The sequence below is a fragment of the Oncorhynchus masou genome, chromosome 10 (assembly GCF_036934945.1).
Source record: "Oncorhynchus masou masou isolate Uvic2021 chromosome 10, UVic_Omas_1.1, whole genome shotgun sequence".
NCBI classification, from domain to species: Eukaryota; Metazoa; Chordata; class Actinopteri; order Salmoniformes; family Salmonidae; genus Oncorhynchus; species Oncorhynchus masou.
The window spans coordinates 30,324,938-30,350,504 of record NC_088221.1 but is presented as its reverse complement, the minus strand read 5'-3'; the positions used below and the strand labels follow the sequence as shown (position 1 = coordinate 30,350,504).

Sequence of the window (25,567 nt, the reverse complement as noted above, 5' to 3'; positions counted from 1 at the left end):
ATCTATCCTCCTGATTCCTGCTTACAAGCAAAAAAAAATCAAACAATAAGAACCAGTGACGCGATCAATACGGAAGTGGTCCGATGAAGCAGATGTTAAGCTACAGGACTGTTTCGCAAGCAGAGACTGGAATATGTACAGGGATTTATCTGTTATAATCTGCATTTCAAATGGCACTCTATTCTCTATAGTGTACTACTTCTGAGGTACTTTAATAGCTTCAGACAGAGCTGGTGTAACAGTCAGGTTTGTAGGCCTCCTTGCTCGCAAATCAGTCATCGGTGCCTCGACCCACAGTGACCGTACGTACAGTTGAAGTCGTTTACATAAACTAGTTTAATTGACTTCAACCACTCCAAAAATATCTTGTTAACAAAACTATAGTTTTGGCAAGCCGGTCAGGACATTGAATTTGTGCAAACAAGTCATTTTTCAAACAATTGTTTTCAGACAGATTATTTAACTTATAATTAACTGTATCCCAAATCCAGTGGGTCAGAAGTTTACATTCACTAAGTTGACTGCCTTTAAACAGCTTGGAACATTCCAAAGAATTATGTCATGACTTTAGAAGCGTCTGATAGGCTAATTTACAGCATTTGAGTCAATTGTAGGGGTACCTGTGGATGTATTTCAAGGCCTACCTTCAAACTCAGTGCCTTTTTGCTTGACATCATGGGAAAATCAAAAGAAATCAGCCAAGACCTCAGACATTTTTTTGTTGACCTCCACAGTACTGGTTCATCCTTGGGAGCAATTACCAAATGCCTGAAGGTACCACGTTCATCTGTACAAACAATAGTATGCAAGTATATTGGTAGCATTGCCTTTAAATTGTTTAACTTGGGTCAAATGTTTCGGGGAGTCTTCCACAAGCTTCCCACAATAAGTTGGATGAATTTTGGCCCACTTCTCCTGACAGAGCTGGTGTAACAGTCAGGTTTGTAGGCCTCCTTGCTTGCAAATGCTTTTTCAGTTCTACCCAAAACCTTCAATAGGATTGAGGTCAGGGCTTTGTGATGGCCACTCCAATACCTTTACTTTGTTGTCCTTAAGCCATTTTGCCACAACTTTGGAAGTATGCTTTGGGTCATTGTCTCTTTGGAAGACCCATTTGCGACCAAGCTTTAACTTCCTGACTGATGTCTTGAGATGTTGCTTCAATATATCAACCTAAATATATCAACAAATTTCCTGCCTCATGATGCCATCTATTTTGTGAAGAGCACCAGTCCCTCCTGCAGCAAAGCACTCCACAACATGCTGCTGCCACCCAGTCATTCACAGCTGGGAAGGTGTTCTTCAGCTTGCAAGCATCCCCCTTTTCCCTCCAAACAACGATGGTCATTATGGCTAAACATTTGTATTTTTGTTTCATCAAACCAGAGTACATTTCTAAAAAAAAAGTATGATCTTTGTCCCCATGTGCAGTTGCCAACTGTAGTCTAGCTTTTTTATGATGGTATTGGAGCAGTGGCTGCTTCCTTGTTGAGTGGCCTTTCAGGTTGTCGATATAGGTCTCGTTCTACTGTGGATATACTTTTGTACCCATTTCCTCCAGCATCTTCACAAGGTATTTTGCTGTTCTGGGATTGATTTGCACTTTTCGCACCAAAGTATGTTCATCTCTAGGAGACAGAACATGTCTCCTTCCTGAGCGGTATGACGGCTGCGTGGTCCCATGGTGTTTATACTTGTGTACTATTGTTTGTACAGATGAACGTGGTACCATGAGGCATTTGGAAATTGCTCCCAAGGATGAACCAGACTTGTGGTCTTGGCTGATTTCTTTTGATTTTCCCCGTTATGTCAAGCAAAGAGGCACTGAGTTTGAAGGTAGGCCTTGAAATACATCCACAGATACACCTCCAATTGACTAAAATTATGTCAATTAGCCTATCAGAAGCTTCTAAAGCCATGACATAATTTTCTGGAATTTTCCAAGCTGTTTAAAAGCACAGTCAACTTAGTGAATGTAAACTTCTGACCCACTGGAATTGGGATACAGTGAATTATAAGTGAAATAATCTGTCTTTAAACAATTGTTGGAAACATTACTTGTGTCATGCACAAAGAATATGTCCTAAATGATGTGCCAAAACTAGTTTGTTAACAAGAAATTTGTGGAGTGGTTGAAAAAAACTAGTTTTAATGACTCCAACCTAAGTGTATGTAAACTTCTGACTGCAACTGTATATCTACCTCAATTACCCCGTACAGCAACTCGTTACCTCTTGTATACATGTTTTTCTTACTCTGTATTTATTCCTTGTGTTATTATTTATTTCCATCATCACTGTTAGTCTACACTTGTTTACAAAGAACATGACAAATACATTTTCTTTTGATGGATCAGCATTCTAAAAAGGCAAACAGATGAGGCTGTGGCCTCAGTCAGACAATTACTGCTGCGTCAGATCATCTATTCTTATCTGTTGAATGACAGTGGAAGTGATTCAGAGCTAGGTGGTAGGTGAAGACGCAAAGCTTCATGGTAGGCAACACCCACCAACTAGTAGGCTAATAGTAGCATGGCCAGATGGAGCATGTCACCGGTCACTAACATGTTTTCTCCAAGTCATAACTTAAACATTCTCAAGGACCTGCATAAAGAATCATTGGATGTCTGAGTGCTTTTCATATTTCAGTTAGTGACCATCTGATGACATGCTCCCCACTTCACTCCAGTCTGTTCCAAGTTCTCCGTACTGGTCTAAACTGGTTCAAACTAGGCTGACCCGAGCCACTTTCTCTCTGTCCCTGGTGTTAATTTGGGAGCTAATCTAGATGATCTCCACACAATGACAGCCTCACTCCTATGGCTCCCTGCCCTACAGCCACATCACATTCACAACAGAGACAACACAGATAAGCATCTCTATTCAACACCATAGTCCCCTCCAAATTTGTCACCAAGCTAGGGTCCCTGGGACTGAACCCCTTTATCTGACACTGGATCCTGGATTTCCTGGCAGGTCGGACACAGGTGGTAAGAGTAGGTAACAACAACTCTGCCATGCTGACCCTTAACACCGGGTCCCCTCAGGGGTGTGTGCTTAGTCACCTGCTATACTCCCTGTTCACCCAGGACTGTGTGCTGACAACGATGAATAAGCCTAGAGGGAGGAGGTCAGAGACTTAGCAGTGTGGTGCCAGGACAACAACCTCTGCCTCAACGTCATTAAGACCAAGGAGCTGATCGTGGACTATAGGAGAAAGAGGTTAGAGCACGCAACCATCTACATCAACTGGGATGTTGTGGAGAAGGTAGAGAGCTTCAAGTTTCTTAGTGTCCACATTGCTAAGGACTTAGCATGGTCCACCCCCCCCCCCGCACAGTCACGAAGGCGGCACGACAGCACCTCTTCCTCCCCAGTAGGGTGAAGAGATTTGAGTTGTTGTTACCTACTCTTACCTGGCTGCATCACCGCTTCGTATGGCAAATTCACTGCCCCTGACCGCAAAGCATTACAGAGGGGTGCGGACAGCCCAGTACATCACTGGGACTGAGCTCCCTGGCATCCAAGACCAATATACCAGGCAATGTCAGAAAATTTCAAAAGACTCCAGCCACCCAAGCTATAGACTGTTCACTCTGCTATAGTCCGGGAAACAGTACAGAAGCATCGGCCCTCGGACCGTCTGGTTCCGAGAAAGCTTCTACCCCCAAGCCATAAACTGATAAAGTAAATTAATGGAACCCAAACCATCTGCACTGAACCTACACTCACTAGACCAGGGTTCTCCAACCTTCTCTAGCATGGAAGTTACTTTAAAAAAATGAAACGTCGCAAGCTACTTATTTGTATCTAGCTTTCAAATAGGCACCGTGTTTTCTTCTCCTCTGCATCTCTTCCCAGGTCCTTAATGTACAAGAGAAAGTAGTGCACTGTTCTGTTAATATACCTAGTAAAAGAATGGTTAATAAACTACTACTAAGGGGGCCCTAGGGCTGGACAGTATACCGTACTTTACTATATACCGGTATAGATGCACGGACCTGTTTGGATTTCTACTTTACCTTCTACAACGGTATTTTAAATGTTTGGTTTGTTAAATGTGATACGTGTGATACGTGTGTAACGTCCATTTTTATAGTTTACGCGACTTGAGTCATCCCTCTCCGCACTCTCTCTTTCCACACAGACCTAGTTCCACCTCATCAAGGAGCGCATGTTGTTGCTTGACCACAAGACACTTTCGTTCAGTCTGCATGGTCAATGCAGCACATGCAATAATGTTGATGACAACGATGTGGTTTCTACTTTGATCTTAATATTACGCGATAAGCGTTCTATAATTACAATATTAGTTTGTGTTTCTTACATCTGCAAACAGCTAGATGGTATTTTCTTAGCAAGTTAAGCCAAATCGTGTTAGCCACTAATGCTAATCGCTAGTTAGCTGGCTAGCTAATAAAAGTACTGAGTCAGAGCAAACGTAGCTCGCCAATACAGCCTGACAGCAGTACTGGTGGAGGCCTAAAATCAGCAGGTTGTTTGTGAAACGGTATCTTCTAAATCTTCTAAAGAGGAATAGGCATAGCTTGAATAAAAATGTAATGTAGCCAAAGACTATAGGGTCCCATAGGAAACACTGAACATAACTTTGGTTCCTACCCTGTCACAATAACTCATCCATGGCATTTTTATTCGTTCTCGTGTCAAACACTGTATTCAAAGTGCCCACTATTATTTATATTCTAACTATAGAATTAAAATAAACATTCCATTTCCATGACTCCAAAAGTTCACCCAAGTGTTTGATCTAAATCGCAATTGCAACATTTGGTTAAAAATAAGACCTAGTGTTTTTGCCCATATTGTGGCAGTGTGGAAATTATCTCAAATGAGTGCAGGAAATGCAGAAATTGTTGGAAATGCAGGAAATTATTTAAGGTTGAATTGAACAGTATAAAACAATCAGAATGGAGAAAGACCCATTGAAATAATTTAGAATATATGTGTTGCCACCCTAGGGTCACGCACTATTCATAAAACAAATGTAGAACTTTTATTAATCAAAAACATAAAATACCATCAAATTTAAAAAATACCATATATTTTGGCAATATCGCCCAAAAAAACATTTTTACTGAACATATTTTGGGAAAATATATATGGTTTTAGATTTTGTTTTTCACTCTTAAAATTACAATTGATCATAGTGAAATTTTCTGATTTCAAGTCAACGCTAAAAAAAATTTTTTTTTTTTTTTGGGGGGGGGGGTCTGGAAGAAAACAAATACATTAAGATTTTTAAGTGTAATTCCATGAACCTCCAGCATGACAATGCCACCAGCCATTACTGCCCATTCTGTGCGTGATTTCTTGCAAGACAGGAATGTCAGTGTTCTGCCATGGCCAGCGAAGAGCCTGGATCTCAATTCCATTGAGCACGTCTGGGACCTGTTGGATTAGAGGGTGAGGGCTAGGGCCATTCCCCCCAGAAATTTCCAGGAACTTGCAGGTGCCTTGGTGGAAGAGTGGGGTAACATCTCACAGCAAGAACTAGCAAATCTGGTGCAGTCTATGAGGAGGAGATGCACTGCAGTACTTAATGCAGCTGGTGGCCACACCAGATACTGACTGTTACTTTTGATTTTGACCCCCCCCCCCCCCTTTGTTCAGGGACACATTATTCCATTTATGTTTGTCACATGTCTGTGGAACCTGTTCAGTTTATGTCTCAGTTGTTCATACAAATTTTACACGTTAAGTTTGCTGAAAATAAACGCAGTTGACAGTGAGGACGTTTCTTTTTTTTTTGCTGATTTTACATACCACTTTCAGTCTACAAAATCTTCCATTAACCACCTCTTATTGTAGTATTAAGAGTCACACACATCATGCAACACTCACAAATCTACATAGTGGCTCAGAGGAGGGCTAAGATGGCATGTTTCCTGCTGTCTCCCGGAAGAAAGAGAGAGCGCGAGAGGAGACACCCCCCCCCACACATGAAGACAAGACACTGACAGTGGACTGTATATGAGCTACAGTGAGGTTAGAGCAGGCCATTAAAACAAACATTACAAGCTGCCTGCCCTGTCCTGCCTGGCTGTCTTGCAGTCATTAATCTGTTGGACCGGACAAAGACCGAATGGCCTGGCTCTGCTCATTAGAACAAAGAGGAGTCCTGGCCTATGACACAGTGTTGCTGGCTGCTCTACGACAGTCATTTATAGTCTACATGAAGAAAAACTTGCATCAGAGTTCTTCAGGTGACCTTTTCTTCTTATGCCTTAATTGGTTTTCACAGCACCATTAGCCTACATCATGACTGCACAAACTTCTTCCTGGAGATCTACTGTCCTGTAGGTGCAGTCGAACCCTAATTTAACACACCTGATTCAGCTAGTTAAGATCTTGTTGAGCAGCTAATTAGTAGAATCAGGTGTGTTAAATGAGGGTTGAACTGAAAACCCACAGGACAGTAGATCTCCAGGAAGAGGGTTGTTGCAGCCCTGGTCTACATGGAAGAGGAGTGACATGTCCTTTACAAAACAATGACTGGCACTTGTATCAGTCATGGTAAACTAGAAGAAACTACAAAATAGCCCAACCTAACAACACCGCAATTCACTGTGAGAGGTTATCATCACCATGTCCAACAACAGAGTTAGGGCTGTGAATGTTGTGAAAAAACTTCTGGTCCTAATAAAATGATGAATATCAGTGAAATTGAGAAATCTGCCAGCATAAGAACAATCCAATGTGTCTATTATTGACTAAGGACAAGTGCTGTGGGTACTTGCAGGGTTTGCAACCAAAAGGATAACGCGATGAAACCTTGTGTTATGAATGGGATCCAACTAAACAGAAAAAAACATCAGAAATATGACTCCATATGCCTTGCATTTGACAGTGGTAAAAATCAGGCCACTATGAGCATTACGAGGACGAGAGGGAAAACGGTGGAAGACATGTTGTCAATTAGCCTAGTACAATCGAGGCAGAACAGTCATCTAATACAATAGAGGCAGAACAGTCCTAGTAGGCAGTCATTTTCTCTCTCTCACCCAACACTGACACCCTGGTTGAGTGTGCAGCAAATGTAAATGAGGTTACCACTGAGCTAGGGTTAAACAATATTATGGTAGTTTCAGATATCAAAAATGATTGACAGCCATTGTCGATGGTGACGACATTGTGATGTGGCAGACGATGAACAGCGTATTTCAACTTGACTGGCACCAAGCAGTAAAGAGCAGAATGCAACCCAACAATGTACTAAGATTTACCAAAGCAGCGCAAAATTTCCAGTCAGAAAATGTGTTCCGTTTTTTCTCTCAATGTCAGATGTCCTGGGCCATATAGTTAGAACCTTTATGTTCGTTTTGTGGACGCTCAAGTGTCTACTTATTTTTAAAGTCAAATTTTGTATTTTATCTCCACTGGATATGAATAGGACTTCAGTTCTTATGTATCCCGACTTTCTCCAGCCGTGACACTTCATGATCAAACAATACATTAATCTAACGGCGAGCTAAGCGCCCGCTCTCAGAAAGTTAAGTCGCTTTTGAATAACCTAAACACATAATAGGCAGATAGCCTAGTGGTTAGAGCGTTGGGCCAGTAACCAAAGGTTTTCTGGAACGAATCCCCGAGCTGACAAGGTAAAAATCTGTTGTTCTGCCCCTGAGCAAGGCACTGTTCCCAGGACACTGAAGACGTGGATGTCGATCAAGGCAGCCACCCACACATCTCTGATTCAGAGGGGTTGGGTTAAATGCGGAAGATACATTCCAGTTGAAGGCATTCAGTTGTACAACTGACTAGGTATCCCCTTCCCCAGAATAATGAGAGAAGTAGAACAAACACCAGAAAGATAGAAAAATCGAATGAGTAGTTTGAACAAACCGTAGTTGAGCAAAGCATAGCCTACCATACAAGAAATGATGCATGCATCAAAAGCAATACTAATTAAAATAGCTTATCAAAAGCATTAGGACAAGGTAAAGCTATTTCCCAAATAGGCTATTCTAATAGTGTTTAGGGTCTTAATGTTGCAGCTTTCAAATGGGAACAATTGTGTAAGTCAGAGTCTATAGGCGATTCTCTATCACAGCTTTATTTTGAATGACAAATATTACCTGCAACAAGATGTGAAATTGAGCAAAAAAATATCAAGATGGAAAAATACATGGACAAGTAAAAGCTGAGCAAAGCTTAGACTATAATAAAAATGACAAAACTAGGCATTTAAAATAGACTCTGGAGTGTCCACTATAAAACAAAAAGTAATAGGTTTTGGCTATATGGCCCAGATCAACAGACATTGGGGGGAAAAAAAAATCTTAACATTTGCAAGGCCGCGGGCCAAACGGAATACCAGGATGAGTACTTGAAGCATGTGCTGACAAGCTTGCAAGTGTCTTCACTGACAAACTATCCTTGACCCGGTCTGTAATACCAACTTGTTCAAAGCAGACCACCATAGTCCCTGTGACCAAGAACATCAAGGTAACCTGCCTAATGACTATCACCCCCCATAGCAATCACATTTTTTGCCATGAAATGCTTTGAAAGGCTGGTCATGGCCCACAACACCATCATCCTGGACACCCTGGACCCACTCCAATTCCCATACCGCCCCCACAGAGCCAGACGGCTCACTCATTCCACATGCTTTCACCCACCTGGAAAAAAGGAATACCTATGCAAGAACGCTGCTCAGCATTCAACACCATAGTCCCCTCCAAGTTCATCACTTGCTTAGTCCCTTCCTGTACTCCCTGTTCACCCACGACAGCATGACAACACAGGACTCCAATGTCATCATCAAGTTTGCTGACGACGCAACGGTGGTAGGACTGTTCACCGACGACGAGGCAGCCTATAAAAAAAAAAGTGGTCAGAGACCTAGCAGAGTTGTGCCAGGACAACAACCTTTCCCTCAATGTCAGCTAGACAAAGGAGCTGATCGTGGACTATAGGAAACGGAGGGGCGAGCACACATCCATCCACATCAATCGGGCTGTAGTGGAGCCGGAGAGAGCATCAAGCGTTCACATCATTAAGGTCCAAACTAGAGGTCGACCGATTATGATTTTTCAATGACAACACTGATAATTGGAGGACCAAAAAAGCAGATACCGATTAAATCGGCCGATTTTTATTTATTTTTAATAATGACAATTACAACAATACTGAATGAACACTTATTTTAACTTATATAATACATCAATAAAATCAATTTAGCCTCAAGTAAATAATGAAACATGTTCAATTTGGTTTAAATAATGCTAAAACAAAGTGTTGGAGAAGAAAGTAAAAGTGCAATATGTGCTATGTAAGAAAGCTAACGTTTCAGTTCCTTGCTCACAACATGAGAACATATGACAGCTGGTGGTTCCTTTTAACATGAGTCTTCAATATTCCCAGGTAAGAAGTTTTAGGTTGTAGTTATAGGAATTATAGGACTATTTCCCTCTATACCATTTGTATTTCATTAACCTTTGACTATTGGATGTTCTTATAGGCACTTTAGTATTGCCAGTGTAACAGTATAGCTTCCGTTCCGCTCCTCGCTCTTCCCTGGGCTCGAACCAGGAACACAACGACAACAGCCACCCTCGAAGCAGCGTTACCCATGCAGAGCAAGGGGAACAACTACTAGAAGGCTCAGAGAGTGACGTTTGAAACAATATTAGCGCGCGCTAACTAGCTGGCCATTTCACTTCGGTTCCACCAGCCTCATCTCGGGAGTTGATAGGCTTGAAGTCATAAACAGCGCAATGCTTGACGAGCAACGAAGAGCTGCTGGCAAAACGCAAAGAAAGTGCTGTTTGAATAAATGTTTACTCGCCTGCTTCTGCCGACCACCATTCAGACAGATACTTCGATACTTATATGCTTGTATGCTCAGTCAGATTATATGCAAAGCAGGACATTATAGATAATATCTAGTAATATCAACAACCATGTGTAGTTAACTAGTGATTATTATTGATTGTTTTTTTATAAGTTTAATGCTAGCTAGCAACTTACCTTGGCTTTCTGCATTCGCGTAACATGCAGTCTCCTTGTGGAGTGCAACGAGAGAGGCAGGTCGTTATTGCGTTGGACTAGTTAACTGTATGGTTGCAAGATTGGATCCCCCGAGCTGACAGGGTGAAAATCTGTCGTTCTGCCCCTGATTGAGGCAGTTAACCCACCACTCCTAGGCCGTCATTGAAAATCGCACCTAATTAAATCGGCCAACCTCTAGTCCAAACACACCTACAAAGTTGTGAAGAGGGCACAACAGCGCCTCTCCCCCTCAGGTGGCTGGAAAGATTTGGTCTGGACCCTCAGATCATCCACACTTCTACAGCTGCATCATTGAGAGCATCTTGACTTGCTGAATCACCACGGCAACTGCAAGGCACACGCCCGCAAGGCGCTACAGAGGGTGGTGAGTACGGCCCAGTAGATCACTGGGGCCGAGCTCCCTGCCATCCAGGACCTCTATACCAGGCGATGTCAGAGATTGTCAAAGACTCCAGTAGATATGGCTTGAAAATCATATCAATTTTTTTTTCTCCAATTTATTAGTGAATTACATACATACATACATACATACATACATACATACATACATACATACATACATACATACATACATACATACATACATACATAGTGCCTTTCGAAAGTATTCACACCCCTGAAATGTTCCACATTTTGTTGTGTTACAGCCGGAATTTAAAATGGATTAAAATAGATCCCTTTGAGCATAGTGACGTGATTAATTACACTTTGGATGATGTATCAATACACCCAGTTACTACAAAGACACAGGCGTTCTTCCTAACTTATTTGCCGGAGAGGAAGGAAACCGCACATTGATTTCACCATGAGGCCAATCGTGACTTTAAAACAGTTAGAGTTTAATGGCTGTGATAGAAAACTGAGGACAGATCAACAACATTGTAGTTACTCCACAATATTAACCTAATTGACAGAGTGAAAAGGAGGCCTATACAGAATACATATATTTCAAAACAGGCACTAAAGTAATACTGCCAAAATGTGGTAAAACAATTATGTTTTTGTCCTGAATACAAAGTGTTGTGTTTGGGGTCAGTACCTCTCTCCACATTGTCAAGCATAGTGGTGGCTGCATTATGACATGGGTATGCTTGCCATCGTTAACGACAGGAGAGTTTCAGGATAAAAAAAGTGACAGAATGGAGCTCAGTACAAGCAAAATCCTAGTAGTTAACCTGGTTCAGTCTGCCTACAACCAGACACTGGGAGATGAATTCACCTTTCAGCAGGACAATAACCTAAAACACAAGGCCAAATCTAGACTGTAGTTGCTTGCCAAGAAGACAGTGAATCTTCCTGAGAGATTGAAAATAATAAAAATGGGCAAATATTGTACAATCCAGGTGTGGAAAGCTCTTACGACAATTTGCCAGAAAGAGTCACAGCTGTAGTCGCTGCCAAAGGTGATTCTAACATGTATTAATTCAGGGGTGTGAATACTTATTTAAATTTCTTTATTTCGTTTTCAAACATTTAAAAAAATATATGTTTTCACTTTGTCCTTATGTGGTATTGTGTTTAGATGGATACAATTATTTTGCTCACCCATTTTAAATTCAGGCTGTATCAACAAAATGTGGAATAAGACAAGGATCATGAATACTTTCTGGATCTAGATTTTTCAACGTTCACTCAAAATAAGCTTTGTTGCACAATTAAAAGGTCAATACACTGCATTTCAAACAGTCAGGAATAATGTAATGAATTCAGGGCTTGTAAAATTATAACTAGACCAAATATAACCCTTAAACTATAAGACGCACTAATCATTTAATGATTTTTTCAAAATAGCTTAACCTGCTTTTTTGCAATAATCACTGATCTTAAGTCTATGAAAAGGACAATTTTTGTTACAAATTTAACCAGAACCATGCACATCCACTAATGGTGACCAACGTCTTGTAGCAGGCATAGAAAATGAACACAGGTCTCAAACAATCTCTCAAGCACAAGCTAACATGCTAGTGATGGGCCAGCCAATCTTTATATTTAAAGTCAAGCCAACTTTGATATATTCGCTTGCTAACAAAGTAGAACAGTTGAACTGTTATGAATAGGCTTACATCCTCCTGTCGGTTTCCAACTGTTCGAACCACATAACATGTTCACTTTGTTTAGATTGTTGAAACAAAGTGGCCTACCTGGATAAGAAGATGGTTATTTCTCAGAATTAGAACAGAATGCCAATTCCTGATAGAAATTAGTATTTTATTGCTCATTGCACATTTATAAAAAACACTGACTAAACAGCTAGCACACAAATCTGTTGCAAAAATGCTGCTCGTGGTACGTGGTACCGCAATACCACGCGCAACAGAAACTGAGCGTACATTTTCCACAATCATGTTCATTCATACTCTCGTTTTGATATGGTCTGCTCTACATAAAAAGGGTATCATTAGAAAGGTTAACTTCTCTATTTCAGTAAAATAGTATCTTTGTTTCAGTGTCCATACGACCCATTCCGTTGGACCAAACCTCAAATGCAAATAGAGTTTAAACTGCTTGTGGTCAGAGAGGAAGTAGTGATCTTTCGTCGTGGTTGTTGATGTGAGTGACAGAGTAAGGGGCTTGGTGTCTGTGTGGGAAGGTGCACCGTGCAAATTAATTCAATATATTGCCCAGACTCCAGCCACCCATGCCATAGACTTCTCTCTGCTACCGCACGGCAAGCGGTACTAAAGTCTGGAATCAAAAGAACCCTGAACAGCTTCCTGAACACCCCCAAGCCATTAGACTGCTAAACAAGACTGCTAAATAGCTAATCAAATGGCTATCCGGAATACCTGCATTGAAACACATAACATGCGCACACATGCATACTGACGCCACACACACATTCACCACATACGCTGCTGCTTCTACTTTCTATTATCTATAGTGTATTCGGAAAGTATTCAGACCTTGACTTGTTCCACATTTTATAACATTACAGCCTTACTCTGAAAATATATTTTTTATTTATTTCCCCCTCGTCAATTTACACACAATACCCCATAATGACGAAGCAAAAACATGTTTACACATTTTTGCAAAAGTATTAATAAAAAATGTTTTAACAAAAAGGTGAAATATCACATTCACATAGGTATTCAGACCCTTTGCTTACTTTGATGAAGCACATTTGGCAGGGATTACAGCCTCGATCTTCTTTGGAATGATACTACAAGCTTGACACAGCTGTATTTGAAGAGTTTCTCCCATTCCTCTCTGCAGATCCTCTCAAGCTCTGTCAGGTTGGATGGGGAGCATTGATGCAGAGCTATTTTCAGGTCTCTCGAGACATGTTAGATCGGTTTTAAATTCGGGCTCTGGCTGGGCCACTCAAGAACATTCAGATACTTGTTCCGAAGACACTCCTGCATTGTCTTGGCTGTGTGCTTAGGGTCATTGTCCTGTTGGAAGGTGAACCTTCACCCCAGTCTGAGGTCCACTCTGGAGCAGGTATTCATCAAGTATTTCTCTGTACTTTGCTCCGGTCATCTATACCTCAATCCGGACAAACCTCCCAGTCCCTGCCGCTGAAAAACATCCCCACAGCATGATGCTGCCACCACCATGCTTCACCGTAGGGATGGGGCCAGGTTGCCTCCAGAAATGACGCTTGGCATTCGGGCCAAAGAGTTCAATCTTGGTTTCATCAGACCAGAGAATCGTGTTCCTCATGGTCTGAGAGTCTTTAGGTGTCTTTTGACAAACTCCAAAACGGGCTGTCGTATCATAAACGTCTGATTTGTGGAGTGCTGCAGAGATGGTTGTCCTTCTGAAAGGTTCTCCCATCTCCACAGAGGACCTCTGTCAGAGTGATCGGGTTCTTGGTCACCTTCCTGACCAAGGCCCTTCTCCCCAGATAGCACAGTTTGATCAGGCGGCCAACTCGAGGAAGAATCTTGGTGGTTCTAAACTTCTTCCATTTAAGAATGATCAAGGCCACTGTTCTTAGGGATCTTCAATGCTGCACTGCCAACTGTGTAATAGAGGTCGACCGACTAATCGGAATGGCCGATTAATTAGGGCCGATTTCAAGTTTTCATAACAATCGGAAATCGGTATTTTTGGGCACCGATTTGGCCATTTTTTCGGTGTTTTTTTCACACCTTTATTTAATCTTTATTTAACTTGACAAGTCAGTTAAGAACATTCTTATTTTCAATGATGGCCTAGAAAGGGTGGGTTAACTGCCTCGTTCAGGGGCAGAACGACAGATTTTCACCTTGTCATCTCGGGGGAGCCAATCTTGCAACCTTACAGTTAACTAGTCCAAACGCAATAACGACCTGCCTCTCTCGTTGCACTCCACAAGGAGACTGCCTGTTACGCGAATGCAGAAAGCCAAGGTAAGTTGCTAGCTAGCATTAAACTTATCTTATAAAAACAATCAATCATAATCACTAGTTAACTACACATGGATGATGATAATATCTAGTAATATCTAGTGTGTCTTGCGTTGCATATAATCTGACTGAGCATACAAGCATCTAAGTATCTGACTGAACGGTGGTAGGCAGAAGCAGGCGCCCAAACATTCATTCAAACAGCACTTTCTTTGCGTTTTGCCAGCAGCTCTTCGTTGTGCGTCAAGCATTGCGCTGTTTATGACTTCAAGCCTATCAACTCCCGAGATGAGGCTGGTGGAACCGAAGTGAAATGGCTAGCTAATAGTGTTTCAAACGTCACTTGCTCCGAGACTTGGAGTGGTTGTTTCCCTTGCTCTGCATGGGTAACGCTGCTTCGAGGGTGGCTGTTGTCGTTGTGTTCCTGGTTCGAGCCCAGGGAAGAGGTTGGACAGGGACGGAAGCTATACTGTTACACTGGCAATACTAAAGTGCATATAAGAACATCCAATAGTCAAAGGTTAATGAAATACAAATGGCATAGAGGGAAATAGTCCTATAATAACTACAACCTAAAACTTCTTACCTGGGAATATTGAAGACTCATGTTAAAAGGAACCACCAGCTTTCATATGTTCTCATGTTGTGAACAAGGAACTTAAACGTTAGCTTTCTTACATAGCACATATTTACTTTTACTTTCTTCTCCAACACTTTGTTTTTGCATTATTTAAACCAAATTGAACATGTTTCATTATTTGAGGCTAAATTGATTTTATTGATGTATTAAGTTAATATAAGTGTTAATTCAGTATTGTTGTAATTGTCATTATTACAAATTTAAAAATGTTTTTTATTTTTTATATTTGTTGATTTATTTATTTTTTTTAAATCGGACGATTAATCGGTATTGGCTTTTTTGGTCCTCCAATAATCGGTATCAGCGTTGAAAAATCATAAAATTGGTCAACCTCAACTGTGTAACCTTATATAGACAGGTGTGTGCCTTTCCAAATAATGTCCAATCAATTGACCTTACCACAGGTGGACTCCAATTAAGTTGTAGAAACATCTCAAAGATGATCAATGGAAACAGGACAAACCAGAGTTACATTTCGAGTCTTATAGCAAAGGGTCTGAATACTTACGTAAATACGTTTTTTATTTTATTTTTTTATCTAAAAACATGTTTTGTCATTATGGGGTATTGTGGATATATTTCTGAGAAAAACAAAATGTGGAAAAAGTAAAGTGGTCAGAAGCCTTGACGTTTTCCACATTTTACGTTACAGCCTTATTCTCAAATAGATTTAAGAAAACTATTGCCTCGGCAATCTACACACAATACCCCATAATGAACCTGTCTTTGCGTTTTTATGCATTTTTGCAAATGTATTTAAAAAACATTTGTCATTATGGGGTATTACGTTATTGATTTTTTTTTATCCTCATCAATATACACATGCCATTTTGACAAAAAAAATTTTTATACATTTGCAAAAAAGGCGTGTGAGTACTTACTGAAGGCACTATATGTACATAGGTAACTCAATTATCTCGTACTCCTGCACATCGACTCTGCTATTCGTTATTCACTGTGTATTTATTCCTTGTGTCACTATTTCAATTATTTTTTAATTCTTTACTTTCAACTCAAAAGTAAGCATTTCACTGTTAGTCTACACCTGTTTTTTACGAAGCATGTGACAAAAAAAAGTATTTGATTAAAGGCCTACTCTACACAGCCTATTTCCATAGCCTACTATTAGTAATATAGGCTACAACCTACCTACCACGTATAGAATTAGGTAATAAGGCCTGATAAGAGAGGAAGATTAGGCAAAAATGCAAATCAATGAAAAATTATCCAGTTCTGGGGAAATCAGAGTTGTTTGCCTGCAGCCGGGACCTTGATGATTTTACAACCCATCACACAGCCAGCTAGGCTTCCTGACTGTCACTTGCAGGTCGACACACACAGACACACACCTCTTTCGTGCCACAGCTCCAAAAGAAGGCAAATAAAAAAGATTTGGCTCCAAAATATATTTTGTCATGATTTCTCTAGTCCCGCCCTAAGCATGCGAGCTTGTGCTAGCGGTCCTTTTAAGACGTCTTTTTCTGTTTCGTTTTTAACCAAACAAATATTGGCCAATATAGGGCGATACCTTCATATATCAATGTTTTATGGGTACTTAAATCACAATAGGACAAAGTTTGACATTGCCCAACCCTACACTGAGTGAGCATTCATTTCTTCCCGCTGCCTGCGCTGGTTGGTTGTGCTGTGCTGATTAACTCTGACAGTGGAGCTGCCTGGGCTGTTTAGGCGTGTCACTGACACAGCCAGTCATCATTATCAAACATCATCCTACTGACATCTGTTACAGCAAGATGTCAAGTACTAAAAAAAACTAGGCCTATACATCTAACCAACATCAATGACCATACTACCCCCATTTGCAGAAAATGTAATTGTATGTCAAAAACTCCTTGATTATCCTGAGGTGACTAAGGCTAAACTCAATACAAGTCAATGTAAAGTTATTAATTATTTAAGAAGGTAAACAGCTGGTTAGGAGGCTAATTCACCAAGACAATCTGCTCATTTGTGAAAAGGGATTTGGGCTGCGAGCTCAAATGCTGCGTTTATTAAAGACTATAATCCACATTATCCTCCTAAATGACACATTCCTCAGAGTACACCGTCATGTGACAGGAGTAGCCATCCCTCAGGTCCAATATAGCTACGGCTGGGGAGGTGAGCCGCAGCCCAGGGGTTTCTAACAGTAGCAAAGACCTCCATATGACCATGTCTAGCTGGCTGTAGAATACTCAAAACGATTAAGACAAAGTTATTGTTGGTCCAAAACCCTGGTTCACTACACTTTTCTACAAAGTTGGTGTGCTCTCCAAACTGGTACCATATTCCAGAACCTTCACCTAAACTCCGGCTCTAGACAAAGTAAAAAAAGTTTAAGAAAGTTGGTAACCTAAAAGCAGTTAAATTTCAGCTGCAAAGCACATAAAAAAATAATTCCGCACTAATCTCAAACACGGACTTCTAAACGTATTAAAGAGTGAAATTCCATTTACTTTCCCTCACATTCATAGCGCTGCCACTGACCAATGGTCAGTTAAATTCAATTCAATGGTCTTCTAGATAAAGCATGAAAGATTTTCTGCTAGTGTGCAAAGCTTTACATTCAAATAAACAAGTTAACATTACATTATTTAACCTAACATAAGTAGAAAACGGCCTATTTCTCAGGACCAGATGCTAGAATATGCATATAATTGACAGCTTAGGATAGAAAACACAAAAGTTTCCAAAACTGTAAAAATATTGTCTGTGAGTATAACCTAAGAAAAATCCAATCAGGAAGTGACTCATGTTTTGAAACCGTTGTGTTCCTATGCACCCCTATTGGCCATTGAAAGGGATATCAACCAGATTCCTTTTTCGATGTATTCCCTAAAATGTCTACAGCATTTTGACGTAGTTTCACGACTTTATGTTGAAGAATGAGCGTAAACGACTACATTGCGTAAGTGGCCAGCTGAGGGCTCTCAGAGTGATTCTTGCGTAAAAGACAGGTAGTCATTTTTCCTCTTGCTCCTACTGAAAAGCCAATTGTCCTGGTTGATATATTATCGAATAGATATTTGAAAAACACCTTGAGGATTGATTATAAAAAACGTTTGCCATGTTTCTGTCGATATTATGGATATAATTTGAACAAAAAATCTGCGTTGTCGTTACTGCTATTTCCGGTGGATTTCTCAACATAATGTGACCAACAAACGGAGGTATTTTGGGTATAAAAATAATCTTTATGGAACAAAAGGAACATTTGCTGTCTAACTGGGAGTCTCGTAAGTGAAAACATACGAAGCTCAAAGCTAAATTATTAATTTGATTGCTTTTCTGATTTTCGTGACCAAGCTTCCTGCTGCTAGCTGGACATAATGCTATGCTAGGCTATCGATAAACTTACACAAACGCTTGTCTTGCTTTGGCTGTAAAGCATAATTTCAAAATCTGAGATGACAGGGTGATTAACAAAAGGCTAAGCTGTGTTTCACTATATTTCACTCGTGATTTCATGAATATTTTCAAGTAATATTTTTTGACCGTTGCACTATGTTAATTAGTGTAGTTGATGACAATTCTCCAGGATCCGGGATGGGTAGTTCCAAGAGGTTAACTGACTTGCCTAGTTAAATAAAAGGTCCAATTAAAAAAATGAATTAAAAATTAAATGTTCATGAACCCTAAACCACCTTTTCCCTGCAGTAAGACATCAAAGTGCTGAGTGTGTATGGCAATCTAGCCTCTCCTTGTTTCCTCTCATCTGCACTGATTGGAAAGGGTGAAAACAATATTGTGGTAGCAGAAAGTGGTCTGTGCAGCAGACAAGGATGGATCTGTGCGACATCTGTCAAAAGCTGACACAACTGGGGCACTGAGAGTGTGTGTGTGTGTGTGCACGTAAATATATATATATATAATCACACTAAATGCAGTCACTGCAGTCTGAAGTAGTCAAAATGTCACCTCCAGCTGAGCACTGCACTGTCTAGTGTCTAAGGTGGAGGAGGGGCAGATTAGCATACAGCTCTCTCAGACAGTGGGTGCGCACACACACTGTTTTGTCTACCATCTCACCAGCAGTCTGGCATCCCATTCACCCACACACGGTACTGCCGTGGCGACCTGGATTCCCCCAATCCAAACTAGCTCAACCACCACAGCACAAGTCCTAGCAACCACAGACACTCAGCAGGTTGCACCATTCCATTAGGAAGTACCCAATGATGTAAAGTGCATTCAGAAAGTATTCAGACCCCTTGACTTTTTCCACTTTGTTATGTTAGTTTTATTTTGAAATGTATTTTTTTTAATTACCCTCAAACTACACACAATACCCCATAATGAGAAAGCGAAAACAGGTTTAGAAAAGTTGGCACATTTATTAAAGATAAAAAATAAAAATAAAATTTACATAAGTATTCAGACCCTTTGCTGAGAATCAAAATTGAGCTCAGGTGCATCCCGTTTCCATTGATCTTCCTTGAGATGTTTCTACAACTTGGAGTCCACCTTTGGTAAATTAAATTGATTGGACATTATTTGGAAAGGCACACAGCAGTTTATATAAGGTCCCCCCAGTTGACAGTGTATGTCAGAGCAAAAACCAAGGCATGAGGTCGAAAGGAATTGTCCGTAGAGCTCCAGGACAGGATTGTGTCCAGGCACGGATCTGGGGAAGGGTACCAAAAAATTTCTGCAGCATTGAAGGTCCCCAAGAACACAGTAGCCTCAATCGTTCTTAAATGGAAGTTTGGAACCACCAAGACTTTTCCTAGAGCTGACCGCCAACCATCTCTGCAGCACTCCACCATTCAGGCCATTATGGTAGACTGGCCAGACAGAAGCCATTTCTCAGTAAAAAGGCACATGACAGCCCGCTTGGAGTTTGCCAAAAGGCACCTAATGGACAAGATTCTCTGGACTGATGAAACCAAGACAATGCCAAACATCACACCTGGAGAAAATCTGGCACCATCTCTACGGTGAAGCATTGTGGTGGTGGCAGCATCATGCTGTGGGGATGTTTTTCAGTGGCAGGGACTGAGAGACTCGTCCGGATCGAGGGAAAGATGAGCGGCGCAAAGTACAGAGATCCTTGATGAAAACCTTCTCCAGAGCACTCAGGATCTCAGACTGGGTGAAGGTTAACCTTCCAACAGGACAACAACCCTAAGCACACAGCAAAGACAACGCAGGAGGGGCTTCGGGACAAGTCTCAATGTCCTTGAATGGCCCAGCCAGAGACCTGAAAATTGCTGTGCCGCGACACTCCCCATCCAACCTGACAGAGTTTGAGAAGATCTGCAGAGAGGAATGGGAGAAACTCCCCAAATACAGGTGTGCCAAGCTTGTAGCGTCATTCCCAAGAAGTCGAGGCTGTAATCGCTTCCAAAGGTGCTTCAAATTATTCAGTAAAGGCTCTGAATACTTATGTAAATGTAATATCATTTATTTGATTAATTCAAGGCTGTAACGTTAAAAAAAATTGGAAAAAGTCAAGGGGTCTGAATACTCAAGGGGTCCGCTCTCTCCACTGGCTTCCAGTTGAAGCTCGCATCCGCTACAAGACCATGGTGCTTGCCTACGGAGCTGTGAGGGGAACGGCACCTCAGTACCTCCAGGCTCTGATCAGGCCCTACACCTAAACAAGGGCACTGCGTTCATCCACCTCTGGCCTGCTCGCCTCCCTACCACTGAGGAAGTACAGTTCCCGCTCAGCCCAGTCAAAACTGTTTGCTGCTCTGGCCCCCCAATGGTGGAACAAACTCCCTCACGACGCCAGGACAGCGGAGTCAATCACCACCTTCCGGAGACACCTGAAACCCCACCTCTTCAAGGAATACCTAGGATAGGATAAGTAATCCTTCTCACCCCCCCCCCCCTAATGATTTAGATGCACTATTGTAAAGTGGCTGTTCCACTGGATGTCAGAAGGTGAATTCACCAATTTGTAAGTCGCTCTGGATAAGAGCGTCTGCTAAATGACTTAATGTAAATGTAAAATGTACTTTCTGAAAGTACTGTATTTTAACCCTGGACTGTCAATGCCATGTATTGGCCATTGAGGCTTTGAAACCACCGGTAAGCCATATTGACACTCCCCAGTAGGAATGAATGGAATTCTACAGTATTTCAGTTCAACATTTAAAGGACAAAATTACATGTATTTAAGTATTTGTTGTTGTATTGGGGACAGTAACAAAAAAAAGTAACCTTTAAAGGAAAATTATATTGTATATTTTTGTGTGTTTTATTTGATGTTTAGCTCACATTATATCATTTTAAAGAATGCATTAAGGTGTCTGTAATAGAATACATGTGGCAAAAACTAAAGTAGACAATTGCATTTGTCTTTTCTTTTTTACAAACGGTAGGGGAGTGCCAAAATTGAGGCACGTGGCTTCAACACAGTGCCCCCGATCAGTCATCTAGTGTATATATACATAATTGGTAGTACCATGGTTCCCCCGATTCCTCCCTAAAAAGTGCATTCACTGTTTCAATGCTAGAATGTAACGTCATGTTCAGAACACTGTGTTTTAAGGCCAACACTGACTTAACATTTCATGGTCTGAATGCCATTCAGCACATCAGAAACAACATTAGGGAACAAACTGTTTGCTGCGGATAAATGAGAAAACATGGGACCATCTCTTTAGTTATATTGTCTGTATCAGCAGGCCTACTACTGTAGTGGATTAGTGGATATGTTAAAGAAATATTGTTCTATACCCCAAAATCAAATCAAGCAATCAATTGATCAAAAACCTATACTAATGGCTTAGATTTGGGACTCACCCATCATCGTCTCCGTCCACAGCTTTGAAGAGTCCGGCAGAAGCGGTTAAGGCACTGACCGCGGTGGCGGCAGGGTTACTTTCAGTCCCCAGCACTGTGCCTATCTCAGAGCCACCCTCCCCAGCCAACTTGGGCAGGGCCTGTGCCAGCAAGGCAGACTGGTGCTGGAAGAGCAGGCGCTGGGCATCCTCCAGCTGGGTGGAGGTGAAGGAGGGCAGGCTGGCATACAGGGCGCTGGCCTGGGCAGCCACAGCCTGGGGCATGCTGACCCTGGGTGGCTGGGTCTGGAGTTGAGATTGGGCCAGTCCACTGCTGTTCTGGGGCTGGGGGTCGTTCTGGGGGTTAGAATGAGGCACAATGGAGGCTAGGCAGCCCTGGTTAGGGGGGGCAGGAATCTGGGTGGCAAGTCCTTGGGCTTGGCCCGGGAGTGATGGCTGCTGTTGATGTTGGTGGTCCAGGGGGAGAGGGTGTCCTTGTGGCTGCTGCCCAAACCCGGGCACTCCTGGGCCCATCTGAGGCATTAGCCCCGTTCCTGCCGCAGAGGCCTGGAGAGAGGTCTGCTGGGGCTGCTGTTGGAGAAGACCCTGGGGTTGGAGCATGGAGCCAACCACCTGCTGCTGCGGGACTTCCATCTGCCCGGGTCCAGGCAGGGCCTGTGGGAGAACAGGTTGGGGTAGGCCTGCCTGGGGATGAGGGTAGTCTGGATGCATACCTCCAACCTGGCTCAGCCTGTGCACTGGGGCTGCATGGGAAGGGACAGAAGGCTGCTGGGGAAGAGCATAGCTCATCTGCTGCTGATGCACCCCCACTAGTCCCTGAGCTGAGTCTGGGGCTGGGATAGAGGCTGCCTGGGCGTAGGTGAGCGGCTGTTGGGGCATGGGAGTGGTAGGGTGGCCTTGGGTGGTCTTGAGGCCAGCCATGTTGATTGTGGCAGGCTGATGAGCACTGGCGGGGACTGAGGGAGCCACAGTGGTCAGCAGGTGAGGCTGGGAAACCCCCATGGGGAGGCTGGGGTGGGAGGTCTGGAAGGCCTTAGGGGGGTTGGAGTAGTCCTGGTAGTGAGACTGAGACTGGAGTAATGGGGTGCCTCCGGCCTCTCCACTGCCAACATTATCTGTGTAGTGACTCAGTGTGCTGACTATGCTGTTCACTGAACTCCCACTGATGCCCTCTCTCTCCGACCCCCCTGTCACAATCTCAGGCCCGCACAGTCGCATGCTCTCCACACCCCATCCACTAGGTAGAGAAACTTCAGAGAAAGAGGGGGCAGGGGCTGAACCTGGGGTCTCCTTGTCATAGTACTCAGTACATGTCCATCTGCCCTTTTTAAAAGGCTCCGAGCTGGAGTCAAGCTTGACCACTCTGAAACGGGAGCTGGTGGTGGCAGGAGCTAGGGTTGGGGCTGGCTGGGAGGAGGGGACTGAGGCCGAAGCCATGCCAGAGCTCTTTCCTGGCTGGGGCATGGCAGCTCCTCCACCCTGGGTGCCACTGGAGGGCCCCAACACCACAGAAGCAGTGGCAGCAGCAGAATTCATAGTGATGCTCGAGTTCACAGTTCCAGAGCATTGATTTTGTATCAAATTGATATTGGGGTTGGTGTTGCCAAAGCCACTCCCCATCAAACCTCCAACCCCACCACTGCTACTCATCACACTGGGGGGGAAGCCACCACCACTGCTGCTAGCGCTGGTGCTAACACCCCCCATCACAGGCACATTGGAAGAGATGTACATATCCACAATACTAATATTGCTGGTCAGGGGATTAGCTATGCTAATGGTAGCACCAGCAGTAGAGCCATGCATTCTAGGGTGAGGGACAACTGCTACAGGCTGAGCAGCAACACTGGCAGAACCCACTGAAACATTTTCCAGAAGGACCCCCATGGCAGAAGGCATCTTTGAGCCACCACCAACTCCTCCAGACGTGGGGGTTGAGTGGGGGGCTGAGGAAGGAGGCTGAGCCAGGGCCTGGTGAGGATGATTATGTTGCCCCTGCTGATGGTGGTAGTGGTGATGATGATGGTGGTGGTGCACATTCCCGTTAACCATCCCACCGTGCTGGGGTCCCTGGATTAAGGAGTGGGGGGGCTGGTTGGGGGAGACTGCCCCGGGTGTGACCGCCTCATGGAAGTTATTCAGTGTCTCCTCCGAGGAACTCCTCTCACCCCCAGCCATGTCGTTGGCCTTAGAGAGGGAGACATCCAGGATCTCTGAAGAGGAAAGATCCTCCGTATGAGACTCATCAAGATCATCATAGCTCTCGGTGTCTTCTGCTATGCTGTTGTTGGTGCTCACAGAGATCTGGGCTGGGGTCACGCTAGTGATCTGGAAGCCGCTTTTCTTCTTCACCTGTGACCCACCGGACAGAGCCTGGGGCTGTGGCTGGGAGTGCAGGTTCAGGCTGTGGGGAGGGTGCGGAGGCCCGGGGGAGGATGATCCAACAAGGGGTTGAGACTGCATCAGGAGGGGGGATTGGTAGTCTTCAGCGGGGACGTGGCTGTTGCTAACAGCCGAACTAGCTGGTGTTGACATGGGGCCACTCCCGGCGCCAGTGTTACCCCTTCTAGGAAAATTCGCCGGGTGCGCCATCTTTCTGACGCTGCCAGAGTCTCCTGCAGAATCAGGATGGTGCATTTTGAAAGATTCCAGGGGGTAGCGGCTAGACTCTGATAGTCTCGTCTAAAGTTACAATGTTTTGGGGCCGCCGTTTTGACAAAGACTAGGTCAAAAGACTGATATTTAACAATATAATATCAGCTGACAATAAATAAATCCGTCTTAAATACAAGGTTCGATTATTTAGCTTTTATGGGTATATAAACGTCCCCTCTCGTGACGGAGAATGCTCGCGTTTGACAGTCGATTGGCGAGCAGAAATGCTAACAAGCTAGTTGGCTAACGTCAGCTGATGGGCTTGTTATCCAGTCACATACGCGTATTTTCTCACACACAAACCAGCATTTCGTCGTTTAATATCTTATCTAAAATAAATAGCTAACACAAAGAGAGTATGCAGTACACATCCAAAGCGAGAGCTGAGATAGAAGTGTAACGTTAGCTCGCTCCATCACTATCCACACACTGTGGAGAGTCGCATTATTTAATTTCTCAGAAGCAAAAAAATAAAATAAACAAGCAATCCTTCACCGATATAAGGTTATCCTTAGGAGAATATATCCACTTCAATGTCTCGCAAAACAGTTCAATCCATTCAGACAAGTCTTTGTTATAGTCCAATGTTTGCTGTATCACTCACTGATCCAAGAGCCATCTACAGCCAGTCCGCCTTCTTGCACTGTGACTCGAGCTGTCGGAGTGTGACGAGACCGAAGGGGGAGGAGAGAACTTGCTAACATGGCGACCGCGCATGCTCACTGACGCCCAGACTAGCCAGACATAAAGCAGTCTGGGGATAAACGGGTGGGGGAGAACAGGGGAGAGACAGACAGGCAACTCGCAAAAACTAGCTTCAGAAGACCTAGAAGAGATCATGTTCCGGAAAATACCGATGGACATAGACGATGGAACTAAATGACTCTTGCAGAATATTCCCATTATCCTTGGGCAACTTTACTGCATACGTTTTATGTGGTTAATAACATAATTTCAAATAGGCTTATGAGATGGATAGGGAAATGTGTTATTATCCGTGTCATCATGCCAATCACATTATTTTCATGAACAGTAGACAAGAGTATCAACATGAGGTGAGCAATCACTCAAAGTATATATGTGTTCCATCAGCCATGTATAGTTATGCAGTTATCATAGGGCCACAGACTTCTGTTTTCCCTTTAATGTCTG

The 25,567-nt window shown here is 42.9% G+C and overlaps 1 protein-coding gene across 1 annotated transcript in view; it reads right to left on the bottom strand.

Moving 5' to 3' along the window:
* The window catches only part of LOC135547496 (TSC22 domain family protein 1-like), an 87,726-nt gene extending 62,661 nt beyond the window's left edge, over positions 1-25,065 (bottom strand). Inside the window, exon 1 of the mRNA XM_064976565.1 lies at positions 21,762-25,065. Coding sequence (XP_064832637.1) covers positions 21,762-24,397 — 2,636 coding nt within the window. The 5' untranslated portion in view covers positions 24,398-25,065. The remainder of the gene's footprint in view (positions 1-21,761) is intronic.
* Positions 25,066-25,567: the final 502 nt, after the last annotated feature.